The sequence below is a fragment of the Malus domestica genome, chromosome 02 (assembly GCF_042453785.1).
Source record: "Malus domestica chromosome 02, GDT2T_hap1".
Taxonomy (NCBI): Eukaryota; Viridiplantae; Streptophyta; class Magnoliopsida; order Rosales; family Rosaceae; genus Malus; species Malus domestica.
In genome coordinates this window covers 21,539,682-21,551,144 of record NC_091662.1, presented here as the reverse complement: position 1 = coordinate 21,551,144, position 11,463 = coordinate 21,539,682, and the positions used below count along the sequence as shown (strand labels likewise).

The 11,463-nt window shown below is 37.3% G+C and overlaps 2 protein-coding genes across 3 annotated transcripts; one reads left to right on the top strand and one right to left on the bottom strand.

The window, feature by feature from the left end:
- The first annotated feature begins 4,073 nt into the window (after positions 1-4,073).
- LOC103419661 (vesicle-associated protein 1-2-like) lies at positions 4,074-8,120 on the top strand. The gene is made up of 8 exons (XM_008357760.4): positions 4,074-4,337; positions 4,460-4,530; positions 4,646-4,727; positions 4,827-4,942; positions 5,080-5,241; positions 5,343-5,393; positions 6,159-6,236; positions 7,719-8,120. Exons 1-8 carry the CDS (start codon positions 4,286-4,288, stop codon positions 7,827-7,829), a joined length of 723 nt encoding a protein of 240 aa, XP_008355982.1. The 5' UTR covers positions 4,074-4,285; the 3' UTR covers positions 7,830-8,120.
- A 92-nt stretch (positions 8,121-8,212) lies between these two features.
- Positions 8,213-11,005, bottom strand: LOC103419660 (calmodulin). 2 transcript variants are annotated; one of them, XM_008357758.4, is made up of 6 exons: positions 10,499-11,004; positions 9,720-9,806; positions 9,468-9,578; positions 9,315-9,375; positions 8,553-8,677; positions 8,213-8,414 (listed from the first exon to the last, which is right to left on the bottom strand). In XM_008357758.4, exons 1-6 carry the CDS (start codon positions 10,907-10,909, stop codon positions 8,346-8,348), a joined length of 864 nt encoding a protein of 287 aa, XP_008355980.1. In that variant the 5' UTR covers positions 10,910-11,004; the 3' UTR covers positions 8,213-8,345. The 2 variants fall into 2 exon arrangements, with proteins under 2 accessions (XP_008355980.1, XP_008355981.1); XM_008357759.4 differs by lacking the exon at positions 9,720-9,806 and having other exon boundaries at positions 10,499-11,005.
- Positions 11,006-11,463: the final 458 nt, after the last annotated feature.

Below are 11,463 nucleotides of genomic sequence, written 5' to 3'. Positions count from 1 at the left end.
ACCATTCACATCCACAACTCAACAATATCTCATAAAGGAAAGTATGATCATTTGCTCTGATACCATTTGTAACGCCCCGGTCCCGAAATATTTATTTTATTTCAAGAAATAATAATATTAGTAATGGGCCCAAAATAAAAATCTTATTTAGTTTATTATCCTTAGCTAACAACTCCAATTCAAATCCTTCATCCCACAAGCAATTTATAAGCATTATTCATTTTTCCAAAACATCCAAATTAAATTCCAATTTAGTACCATTTCTTTGTAGGGACCAATTTCCATTATGTAACCTTTATTCTTGAATTAATTTAACTTCACATATTTTATGGCTGCATTTAACGTCTTGTTAGACTGCCTAACTTTTCTTACTTTTAATCTGGGCCACACACGTGGCCTTCCAGATTTGGCTCCAAAAATCTGGAGCATTCTAGTAATGGTAAATTTACAATTTTATCTCCGACTTTAAACGTTAATAACTTCTTTGTTCTAACTTCGTTTCACGAACGGTTTGCGCCTATGCGTTCGTGAGGTTGAGCTTTATTCAAAAATATAAATTTTGACCTCAAAAGGTCTACGTATTTTAATTAATTCCAAACTTTAAACCTCGTCACTAGTTTAATTTAAAACTAAACTTACACAAACTATTATAAATTCTTGAAAAATCATATAAAAGCTCAATAATATTCACAATTTAATTCTTCATCATCATAAATCGATTTATTTTCGATTTTCTCCACATATTCATATATTTAAAATTTTTAGGGTATTACACCATGCTTTGCTTCATCACTCCATTTTACCGCTCATGCTTTGCATCATCACTTCACTTTCACCTTTGAATCATTTCAGCACCACTTCATGCACTCATTGCTGCACACCACTCCATTTTCCCTCCAAATGCCGTGCATTACCTCTATAAAAGGAGTGTGTGTGTGCAGCCATGGGAGTTCAGATTTTGTGAGAGCATTCACCACCATTTCAACACAACCTTCATCCAAACACATCCATTCATCTTCATATCCATTCCCCCATACAAACAAACCTTCAAACACTCACCAACACCTTGTGCCGTAGCAAAGGAAGGGAAGGAAAGTGCTTGGACGTGCTTGCTGTTCATCTTGGATCGTTGGAGCATTTAGGTGTTTTCTTTCTTTTGTTTCCAATGTTTAAATCCATTTTCTTTCGTTTTGTTATGAACATGAGTGGCTAAACCCCTCTTGGCTAGGGGTGATTTCAAAGCCATGATTATGTGTGCAATTTGAATTGATAAATTCCAGTTATGAACTCTTGAATCGTGAATGCAATTGGTTTAACTATTTGATTGATAACTTATTTGTATTTGTTGATTAAGGGTCAACACTTAATTGGCATGCATAAATCCGATGCTAGAATATAAGAAAGTTTCACATAATCGTTACAAACTTATATTCATAAGTAGTGGAGGTCGCTTATAAACGATCGCGTTAAGTTTAATTCTAGCATGAGTGACATGATGTCATAGTTGCTAATGCTTTGTCAATGCTTATGATTTTCATTAAACGTAATGATCTTTGATTGTATCTCTATTATGATGTCATGTAGGGAACTTTTGAAGAATGTTTTGGGTTGTCGAATGATGTCATCAAATCCAATAAAACAAGGAAAATCTGAGGGTTAACTAGTGATGTCACGGTTAATTTGGGGCATTGTCGTTCATAATTCAATGAAGTAGTAACTGGAAATCGAGTTGTTTGCATACATGTCATGTGTGGAGAAAAAGCCTCTAGCTAGCTTATCATCCATCTAATTCAACCAAATTCGTCCAAAATCTGTCTTAAGTTTTAGTTACTTGTTTTTATTTTAAATTCGTCCAAAACTCAATCCCCCTTTACTTTAGTGTGTCTAATTATTTAGAATCTGTTTTAGTTTGTGTTTTTAAGTGTTTTAATTCAAGTAAAAGTCAATTTCGTCCAAAGTCATTCCTATTGTCTAGTTTAAGTTTATTTGGTTGTTTTAAGCTGTTTTGAGTATTTTAAGTTTGTTTTAAGTCTTGAGAGTCTTGTTAAGTGTTTTTAAGTTTAGTTTTATGTTTTTGAGTCAGTTTAGAGGTTATTAGCAAGCCATCCTAATCCCCGGTCCAGAACAATCCCTACTTATACATATACTACAATTGTCAAAAGAGGGTTTAATTTATGTGTTAAGTTAATTTTCGCATCACCTGCACACTCCTTTGTTTAGGCACTTTTAGGTTTAAATTTATTCACATTATTTTTCCACTACACTACACTTTATGACTTTATCACCGTCCAGGTGTCGGCCAGCATAACTCGATTCGGAGACCAAGTGAGACTTTCCAGGTCGGGGTGTGTTAGTTTGGTATCAACAGATAATTTCTGACACGAACAAGACTGGGTGTAATCAATACGCTATAATACTACGATCATGTGAATGCTGGTGCAGAAGCACGTCACATACAAGTCAGATTGCCTAATGCAATATGCCCGACAGGACTAGCACCTAACTTGGATCCAAGACGAGCGAACAGTGCGATGTGATGGCCCTGGCCCTGGGGCGAGTACTAACACCAGTGCAGCAAGATAAGCATGTACAAATATATATATATATATATATATATGAATATCATGACAGTAATATCACAACCATATAACAGCATTTATCACAATTAATATCACAATAACGAATACTTGGCAATATAAGCGTAAAAGTGAAGTAACTACGCATTTAGGGAAACTATCAATATGTATAGGTATAAAATAAACTACCCACTTCCAGATATGCAGTCGAAACGAAGCCTCCTAGCCTTGCTTGACCTCGTATGTCCTCGAGATACGTTTCCCCTATATGTGAAATTACTTATTAACTTAGTTTAATAACACATACACGGAAACTTAAATAAAACCTCCGTAGATTGCTCAAACATAGGGTTTGAATACATGAAATCGATCTACTCGATGTCACAGACCTACACAAATTGACAGAAGGTCAATCGGAGGCTAGACGCACCGCCACAAGTGGCTGCATAGGCAACCATGCATTGCACGTGCTGAGGACACATAGAGGACCACGCGCGCCCACGCACCTGCGAGTACATACGTATTCACATTTCTCGCGAGTTCTTAAAATTTTTGCAAGGTATTGCAAAACTATGATATCTTGATCTTGTCAATTTATCAACAAATTGCTGGCGATCTTTTTGGCTACAGTGTCTCTCCTCACTTACGACTGAGGAAAGTTAATTTAGGTTAGGTTATTGCAAATGATTAAAGTTTCTTACAACTTAAGTGTTGTCTCATCTTACCCTTATGGTTACGTCACCTCACGGTGATGGCCAGCATGCTTCGACCTTCCCAGGTTGGGGTGTGTCAATAAATTAATCATAAAAAAATGATTAAAACGTAATACTTCCCTGGTTGAAGATCAAACTCTCTTTAGCACAGCGTCAAGAGCGTGCTAATAACATGTTATAGGCCTAATTTACTGAGGTATAATAAGGACAGAGAGATAGATGTGCGGCAACAGTAGAGAGAAAAAGAGATGTGTAATTATGAGGTGTGTATTATCTCACCCCATAATGCCTTTATTTATAGTAATAGGGAAGGTAAATTTCTTACTTTAATAGGATTACAACTCTAATAGGATAATATCTAGTTTAAGAGATATGGTAGAATCCCATAAGGATATCCCATATATGATCAGATTTACACAATTACATTCCTAATCTAATAGGACTGCAACACATTTTTTTTCTTTTCTAACATTTTCTTTCAGTTAAGTATAAAAGAATATAGTCACTCAGTACTGCATTCTAATAATATTCCTCTTCGCTTAGAAGTAAGAGGTCTTAGGTTCAAATCTCATGGATGGCGAATTCGATACCAAATTAGGTTGTTCATTGTGTGGCTTAATTGAACTGTCCATCTTCCTAGTGTACAAATGTCGATGTACTTAAAAAAAAAAAAAAAGTAGAAAAGAGTATATTGGTTAAAAAAAAAGGTATAATAATAATTTCATTATTTTTTTTTAATATCTGTAATTTAGATTTAGATAACAACCGCTAATTTAATTAAAAAATAACACGTAATATCAGAGTATCACTGAAAAAAAAAACCCAAAAGAGAGGACAACCCAACAGAGTCCCACGTTGTCTCTTCCCATCTCTCTCGGAAACCACTCTCAAAATCATTCGAATCTCTCCCTTTCTCGACCACTCCCCGCCACCGGGAAACCGCTCATCTCCGCCGCAAAACCACCATCTCCTCTCTCTTCTCCGATCGCTTCCGATATGAGCACCGGCGAGCTTCTCAGAATCGAACCCCAAGAGCTCCAGTTCCCCTGTACGCTCTCTCTCTTAAACTGCTTCTCCTTTACTTGCAGATCCGCGTTTTTTATTTTTACCGTTTCTGATTACTTTACTTTCACTTTTTGGATTTAATTCTTTTGATTCGAACGAAATTAGTTGAATTGAGGAAGCAGATCTCTTGCTCTCTGCAACTCTCCAACAAAACCAATGACTATGTGGCTTTCAAGGTTAAATTTTCACCCTTTTTAACTTTTCACCAGAGAAGTTAATTTCTGGGTTTGCTCAATTTTGACTGTTAGAGATTTGCAATCTTGATTTTGGTGTAATTTTGTGGTGTTTTAGGTAAAAACAACAAATCCCAAAAAGTATTGTGTTAGACCAAACACTGGGGTTGTGTTGCCAAGGTCCACTTCTGATGTTATAGGTATACCTCCCACACTATATTATCTTGCTTAATTGCTAATTATTTGTGTAATTACAGTATCCCGATGTGTTGACATGTTAAATTTGTATGTGGGTTTAGTGACAATGCAAGCGCAAAAGGAGGCACCTTCGGATATGCAATGCAAGGACAAGTTCCTTCTTCAGAGTGTCGTTGCCAGCCCCGGGACTACCACAAAGGACATCACCGCAGAGATGGTAATTAGATGTTATGATTTTATGTCGCCTTGTGTATGAGTTTTGGAGGTTACTTTGCTAAATATTTATGCAATTCACTTGTCTAAATGTAAAACTTGTGTTTGCGCAACTGGGGTTTCGTGTTTGTTGAATTTCAGTTCAATAAGGAATCGGGGCATAATGTTGAAGAGTGTAAATTGAGGGTTCTCTATGTTGCGCCGCCTCGGCCACCATCGCCGGTTCGCGAAGGTTCAGAGGAAGGTTCGTCACCCAGGGCTTCAGTGGACAACGGGAGTGCAGCAGCTTCTGAGTTCAAAGCTGTGAGTACTTCTTGATAGATCAAAATGGAAATAGAACAAATTGTTTTTGCCTTTTAACTGTATTAAATTATTTACGATTTCATGATTAATTTTGGTTTTAGGCTTCAAGAGCTTTCTCTGAGCAACATGAGCATCAAGATAACTCGTCTGAGGTATACTTTTTATTTTTAAACTAGGTGGTATATAGAGTGTTGAACATTGAGTTAATGTTGGTTGTTTTTGCATGATTTGCATGTGTTTATTTTACTAGTACAACATAACATTTTTAAACTTCTACGCCATACAAGTGTGTGTCCTTTCTTGTTTAGCATCCACTAGAATTTGAACGGTTCATGGAACTCCCGATTTCAGAATGCACCTTTGATCATCATAGCAAAGCATTTTAATGACCTAGCAGACCTGAGGGTAGGTGGATTAGTTGTATCTTATGAAGTTGTTTTCAGATATTTTAGGGTATAGCAGCGGAGAGACACCTAAGACTTCCTTGGCTACTTTTCCATTAGATTCTGTTGTTCATAAAGCTCTATTTCTTAGTTACCATTCCTCAGTTATGAATCCCTCCATTTCCACAAGAAACTGAGTTAGGGAGTCATAATTTCAGAATTTATGATGGCTCAAGTAGTTTGCAAGTCTTGGATTTGTGTAGGTTGAAAAAAAAAATCCCTTTTGGAGAATGCCCTTTTAACTATACGGTATAGTGAGCTTGAGCATTATTTCAACTCGATTACCCCTTTCAAGTTTCTCATTTAGAGTCACTGCTGCTGATAACCATTTTTGGATCTCCATTGTCCTTTAATCAACATTGTAGACTTCTTTTTAACAGTGAACGATGTTTCTTATCCTGGAATGAATTTGTGGGGTTGCAGAAATATTGATGTTGGCGGTACACAGTAGTTAATATAATTTTGTAATTGCAGGCAAGGACATTAATTGCGAGGCTGACTGAGGAGAAAATTTCTGCCATTCAGCAAAATAACAGGCTTCAACAAGAACTGGTGAGGAACTTTTTGTTTCTGTCGTTTTAATGTCTGACTGGAACATGGTAGTTAACCTGATGCCTTTATAAAATAACTAAAGATCATGAGAAGTTTTCAAGACTTTAATCCTCACTAGAACTACTAAGTTGAGCTAATTGAGCTTAATAGTGATATGTAGTTAGTGTACTAATTACAATCCAGAAAGCTTATTAAAATCTAGAAAGCTTCTTAATGATATTTTAAATTGCATGAACCCTAGGTGTTTAAAGATTTAACAACATATAGCTGTTTTGTCAAATCTTATTTGTCAGTATTTGATAATTCTCGGAACCAACCATTTATGGTACATCGTATTACTGCGAAGTTGTAAATGTTAAAGCTGTGTTGCAAATCTCAGTAGACGTGAGCATCTAGGTGTAAGTGAAACGAGATTGTCGACTTGTGCTAATACTAATAAAACAGCATCGCTGATGCTTTCTGTATTATATATAGTTTTTTTCTGGTTTTTTTTTTTAACAAACGATATTATCTACACTAAGGGGGTGGAGGAGTGGGCTAAGCCTCACAATGGGCTAGCAATAATGTGATTCAAATTCGCCTTTGGCGAGAATCAAACCTAAGACCTTTTACTTACCAGTGAAGAGGAATACCATTAGACCGTAGTACTAAATGGCCTATATTATATGTAGTGAAAAAGCTAGCTTTCTGGGTTTGATATTTCTCTCAAAGAAGAGAAAAGGAGAACATTGTCAAAAGAAATTTACGTTGTCAATATGTTTATGAGATTTTACTAAAGTTTTTTATAGATACCAGTGTATTTTATCTTCCAGAAGAATTTTCTTGACAAAAGTGAAAAAAAAGGCAATTTACCTTAAGTGCAGTTCCCTCCACCCACAATATGCTCACTTCGTATTTGGACCTTGTGAGGTGAATTGTCGGGGGCGGGTTAAGGTCAGACAGAGGTTCATTTTGCCAATAAAAAAACATCTGCTGTTTTTAACAAAACCAAAGTGATTTCCTTTCTGCCAGGCGATTATTGAACTTTGTCTTTAACGTTTAACAAGAAAAAGAATGTGATTGAATTGGAAGTGTATTTAATGGCTTTGTAGTACTTAAAATTGTGTGCTCCCCTTTTAAGTCTTTAATGTATTACATTTCCCTTATTGTGCCTTAATATGCTTCCACTTTTATCTTTGTGCCTTGATATATTGTTAGTTGCTTCAATGTTTATTCTCGAAAAAATGTTTATCGGAAGTTTTAACGCCAAATTAATATGGCTTTGTAGTACTTTAAATTGTGTGCTCCTCTTTTAAGTCTTTAATGTATTACATTTCCCTTATTGTGCCTTAATATGCTTCCACTTTTATCTTTGTGCCCTGATATATTGTTAGTTGCTTCAATGTTTAATCTCGAAAAAATGTTTGTCTGAAGTTTTAACGCCAAATTAATGGTAGCTAACCGATATGGATCCCATTCTAACCAAATGATCATCATATGCAGGATGTTTTGAGGCGCGGGGCCAACAAGAGTGCTGGTGGCATTCCATTTATCTATGTTCTTCTAGTTGGCTTGATTGGCATTATTTTGGGGTACATTCTGAAGAAGACATGACTGGGCACCTCACATTCCCCGGGCACTCCCGTTGTTGGACAATGAAATGTAAAAAAAAGAAGGGAAAAATCCGGAAATTGTATGTGTGATTGATTAGAAGGAACTTTTGTATATCGTATTACTAAGCTGTATCGACACTAGAGAACACTGCGAAATGCGTGTCCATCAGACGGGAGCATTTTCTCATTGTATGAGTAGGTGTTGACACCTTAAAACTGGTTTTGTTATTGACATGGAAGTTAAAAGCTTTCATTCTGTGGCCGCGACCTTCTTTAAAATTATGTTCTTTTATCCTTGTGTTGAATAATGTTACGAATCATTTTGATTGTAAATGGGGTCGGAAAACATGTGTAGAATGAATTGCAGTAGTGTAATACGAAAAATGAACTGATAACAAGCTCTTATCATAGACCGGAGTTTAACAAACATCTCGCATCTGCTTTCAATCTTCAAAGACAATATGTAGTTCTATGCAAATTAAAACACGTTGTTTGGTGTAGAATCGGTATAAACTCATCAAGACTGCTCGGGCTCTTTGATCATGTTGCAACGAACAACAATCTTTCGAAACTCCTCCAGACTCAACTGCGATACATTGCAAAAGATAACATTCATCAGCCCAGGCAAATACATAAATATAGCTAAAATTACCAAAGATGTTAAAAGGACGAAACAAAAGTTGGTTAAACTCTGCTAAGAACGTTGAGAGCAGCAGGTACCGACCTTTCCATCGCCATCACTATCAAAACAGTGAATCATGTCCGCCAATTCCTCCTTATTCCACATAAAATCATGGGTAGTTGCTAATCTTTGTATATCTGCTATAGAGATTCCCCCATCACATTTCTCTGCACGCCAGGAGCAATGGCCAAGGTCAAGGACATTTTGTGCATTCTATTTTGGCTTGGTAAGAGTTGAGTGTACATACTCGAAACCATACGAGTTGAGTAGATCACATATTAAACAACAAACTTCAGTTAGTGGAAGATACATAAACTAAAGAGAATGTGCCACAAGTTTCAGAGTGGAAATAAGAGAACACGAAACAAAGACTCCACCGTGGTCAGATCCCAAGTGCGCTTGATCCAAATGCAAGTTGTTACAAAGTTTGCTTTCACTATGTCGAATTTCAACAGAAGCAAGACTTAAGCAAATGGATATAAGACTCTTCACATAAGAGCACTACAGCCATACAACTATATAGCATGCTGCGGGACCTGAACATCAGTCAATCACTAGACAAAACCCAGAAACTCGTACTATATTGTTTAGTGTTTCTTCCTACTATTAGCTTCATACGCGACGTTCTTCAATGCTTTTCTGTTGATATTGTTTTACTAATGCAGTTAGATTGTGTTCATGTAGGGCATTTATCGTTAGAGAAGATAAAAGGAAGATGAGCAACTACTCATCATCTCTCGTTAAATGTATCCACTATGAGCGTAGCTTAGCCCATCCCTCCAAGACAGAGATAACATAACTTACCATCAAACTGAAAGAAGTGCAAAATCAACTCATCCTCTGTCATCTGGAGCCGACTAGCAAACTGTGGAATACAGACAATGAAAACCCACAAATGGGCAGTCAGCTAAGGAACAATAGGAGAAACGTGAAACAACTCTGCTTAAGATATCACACCGAATTTTTCCTCTTCCTCCTTCCTGTATCTTCCTGTATCTGAGGGTTTCCCTTTCTTCCCGTAACATCAGCATTTTTCACATCAGAGCCTTGTAATGAAAGAGAAATTGCCTGCAAAAAGAGTATAATTATAGTAGGTATGACCACCTAGGACTAGTATCGTATCAGTTGGTTAATGATCCACCCAATTATTCTAAACCTAGCAATTAGCAATCAGAAATGATATTCGTTTAAGAAGATACTATCACATACATGCTTCAATGCTTCATCATCATCGATGCAGTCATCGTTACTCAAAGTGCTTCGGGAAAGAACCTTCTTAGATTTTGAACTTTTATTCTTCACCAGGATAGAGAATCAACAAGGATAAAATTCAAGAAGTCAGCCAACTAGTAGAAGTCATGCAATACCACATATGGATTTCTATGCGGAACAAAACATGATGAGGAAACAAAGCAGTCTAGAACGTTCGATCTTGCTCAAATCATACAGTGAAGTTCCCTTTACTTTATATCAACTATCACTATCTTAAAACCGTCATGCAGCATCTGAAATGACACCCAATCTAAACCTACTTAATGTGCATTATCCAATTCTCACTAATCCATGCTGCTGCACTGCCCAATTAAACTGGTTTCGAGGGGATCAATCCTCAGCAGTTTTAGAAACACATTTTACCGAACACGTATCTATTTTTTTGTAGTTGATTATTCCCATACCACAGCAGAAGCAACTTTTTTTAAAAGCACAGCAACACCAAACTAGCCCTTAGCCCATTGTTTAATAAGCTTCACATAAATCTCTTTACTCGGTGAAAATAACACCAAAAATTGGCAATTGGCATGCTCCTTTACAATATTTGATTTTTTTTTCTCAAAAAAATAAAACCTAATGTACCATAGTTCCAATCAGTTTAATGCCTTCTAAGTTACAAGTCCACGCTATGAGATTTCAGGAAGAAAATAACAAAAAGAAACAAAGAGAAAGTATACGAATTCATCAAATCAAATAATAGCACACAAAGAACTAACCTTTTTTCCCCGCGAACCAGATTTTGTTTTTACTGTCACAAAATCATCGTCATCGTCCTCCTCCATGGCTTCTTCCTCTCGGCTACCAGACGAACTGGGTCCCTCGTGGTCTTCGTCAGGCCTATAGTCCTCGTCGTCCTCCAAGACCTTGGCTTTCCCCTTCTTCTGCTCCTTCTTCTTCTTCGCATTCGGGCCCGAACCCATTAAAGAAGAAGCGATTTTAGGCAGACCCAGAGCCTCCATTCTCGCCCTGTTCTCTGCAATTCTCGATAGCCTCTGCTTCTCGTACTCCGACACTGCTCCCGCTGGGTTTTTCCCGCCATTGATGGGTTTTCTCGCGTCCTCCGACTCTGCGCTGGAGTTCTCGGAGGTTTCTTCGACGTCTGAGTAGGAGAGATGGCGTTTCGGCATTTTTGAGCTGCGAGATTGTTAATCGTATGCCAAATTTTCGAAGGGAAAGTAAATTCGGTGTGGCTCCATGGCCTGCCACAGATCCGCTGTCTCCATGATTATGTCTCCTTTCCATGTCTCCTATTTATCCACTTGACACGTGTTTTACAGTTTAACAATGTTAGGTATTTATTTTGTTTTATTAAAAGTAACAAATAACAAATTTAGAACACTCGGCGCATACCCAAAAGCCCCACCGCCGGCGGGTACTACCCTCCTCCTCGCCGCCGCAAGACACCGTTTCCCTTTCATTTTCTTTGCCTGTCTCCTCGCTCACCGCCGACATCTACCACCAGCAAGTACTAGATCCTAATATATCGAGCAGTGACAGCCAAATTCGGTTCCTTGTCTCTTCAGGTCAGATTCAATTGGAGATGTAAACATTTTCTAAAATCTTGTTATAGATTGATTAGTAAATATTGATTTAAATGATAGTTTTTTATGTTGCCCACCGGCTCTTTTGAAGGGCTGCCCGGTCTTGACTTCTACGATCTCCATTGGTATGTTAGTTTGAA

What these genes read in the sequence shown, in the direction of transcription:
- LOC103419661 (XM_008357760.4), top strand. Translation starts at nt 4,286, where the DNA reads ATGAGCACCGGCGAGCTTCTCAGAATCGAACCCCAAGAGCTCCAGTTC. An exon ending in ATGACTATGTGGCTTTCAAG is followed by an intron (nt 4,531 to 4,645) that starts GTTAAATTTTCA and finishes GTGGTGTTTTAG; the next exon opens with GTAAAAACAACAAATCCCAA. An exon ending in GTCCACTTCTGATGTTATAG is followed by an intron (nt 4,728 to 4,826) that starts GTATACCTCCCA and finishes ATGTGGGTTTAG; the next exon opens with TGACAATGCAAGCGCAAAAG.
- LOC103419660 (XM_008357758.4), bottom strand. Translation starts at nt 10,909, where the DNA reads ATGCCGAAACGCCATCTCTCCTACTCAGACGTCGAAGAAACCTCCGAG. An exon ending in ATGATGAAGCATTGAAGCAT is followed by an intron (nt 9,579 to 9,719) that starts GTATGTGATAGT and finishes CTCTTTTTGCAG; the next exon opens with GCAATTTCTCTTTCATTACA. An exon ending in GCACTTCTTTCAGTTTGATG is followed by an intron (nt 8,678 to 9,314) that starts GTAAGTTATGTT and finishes CCTGGCGTGCAG; the next exon opens with AGAAATGTGATGGGGGAATC.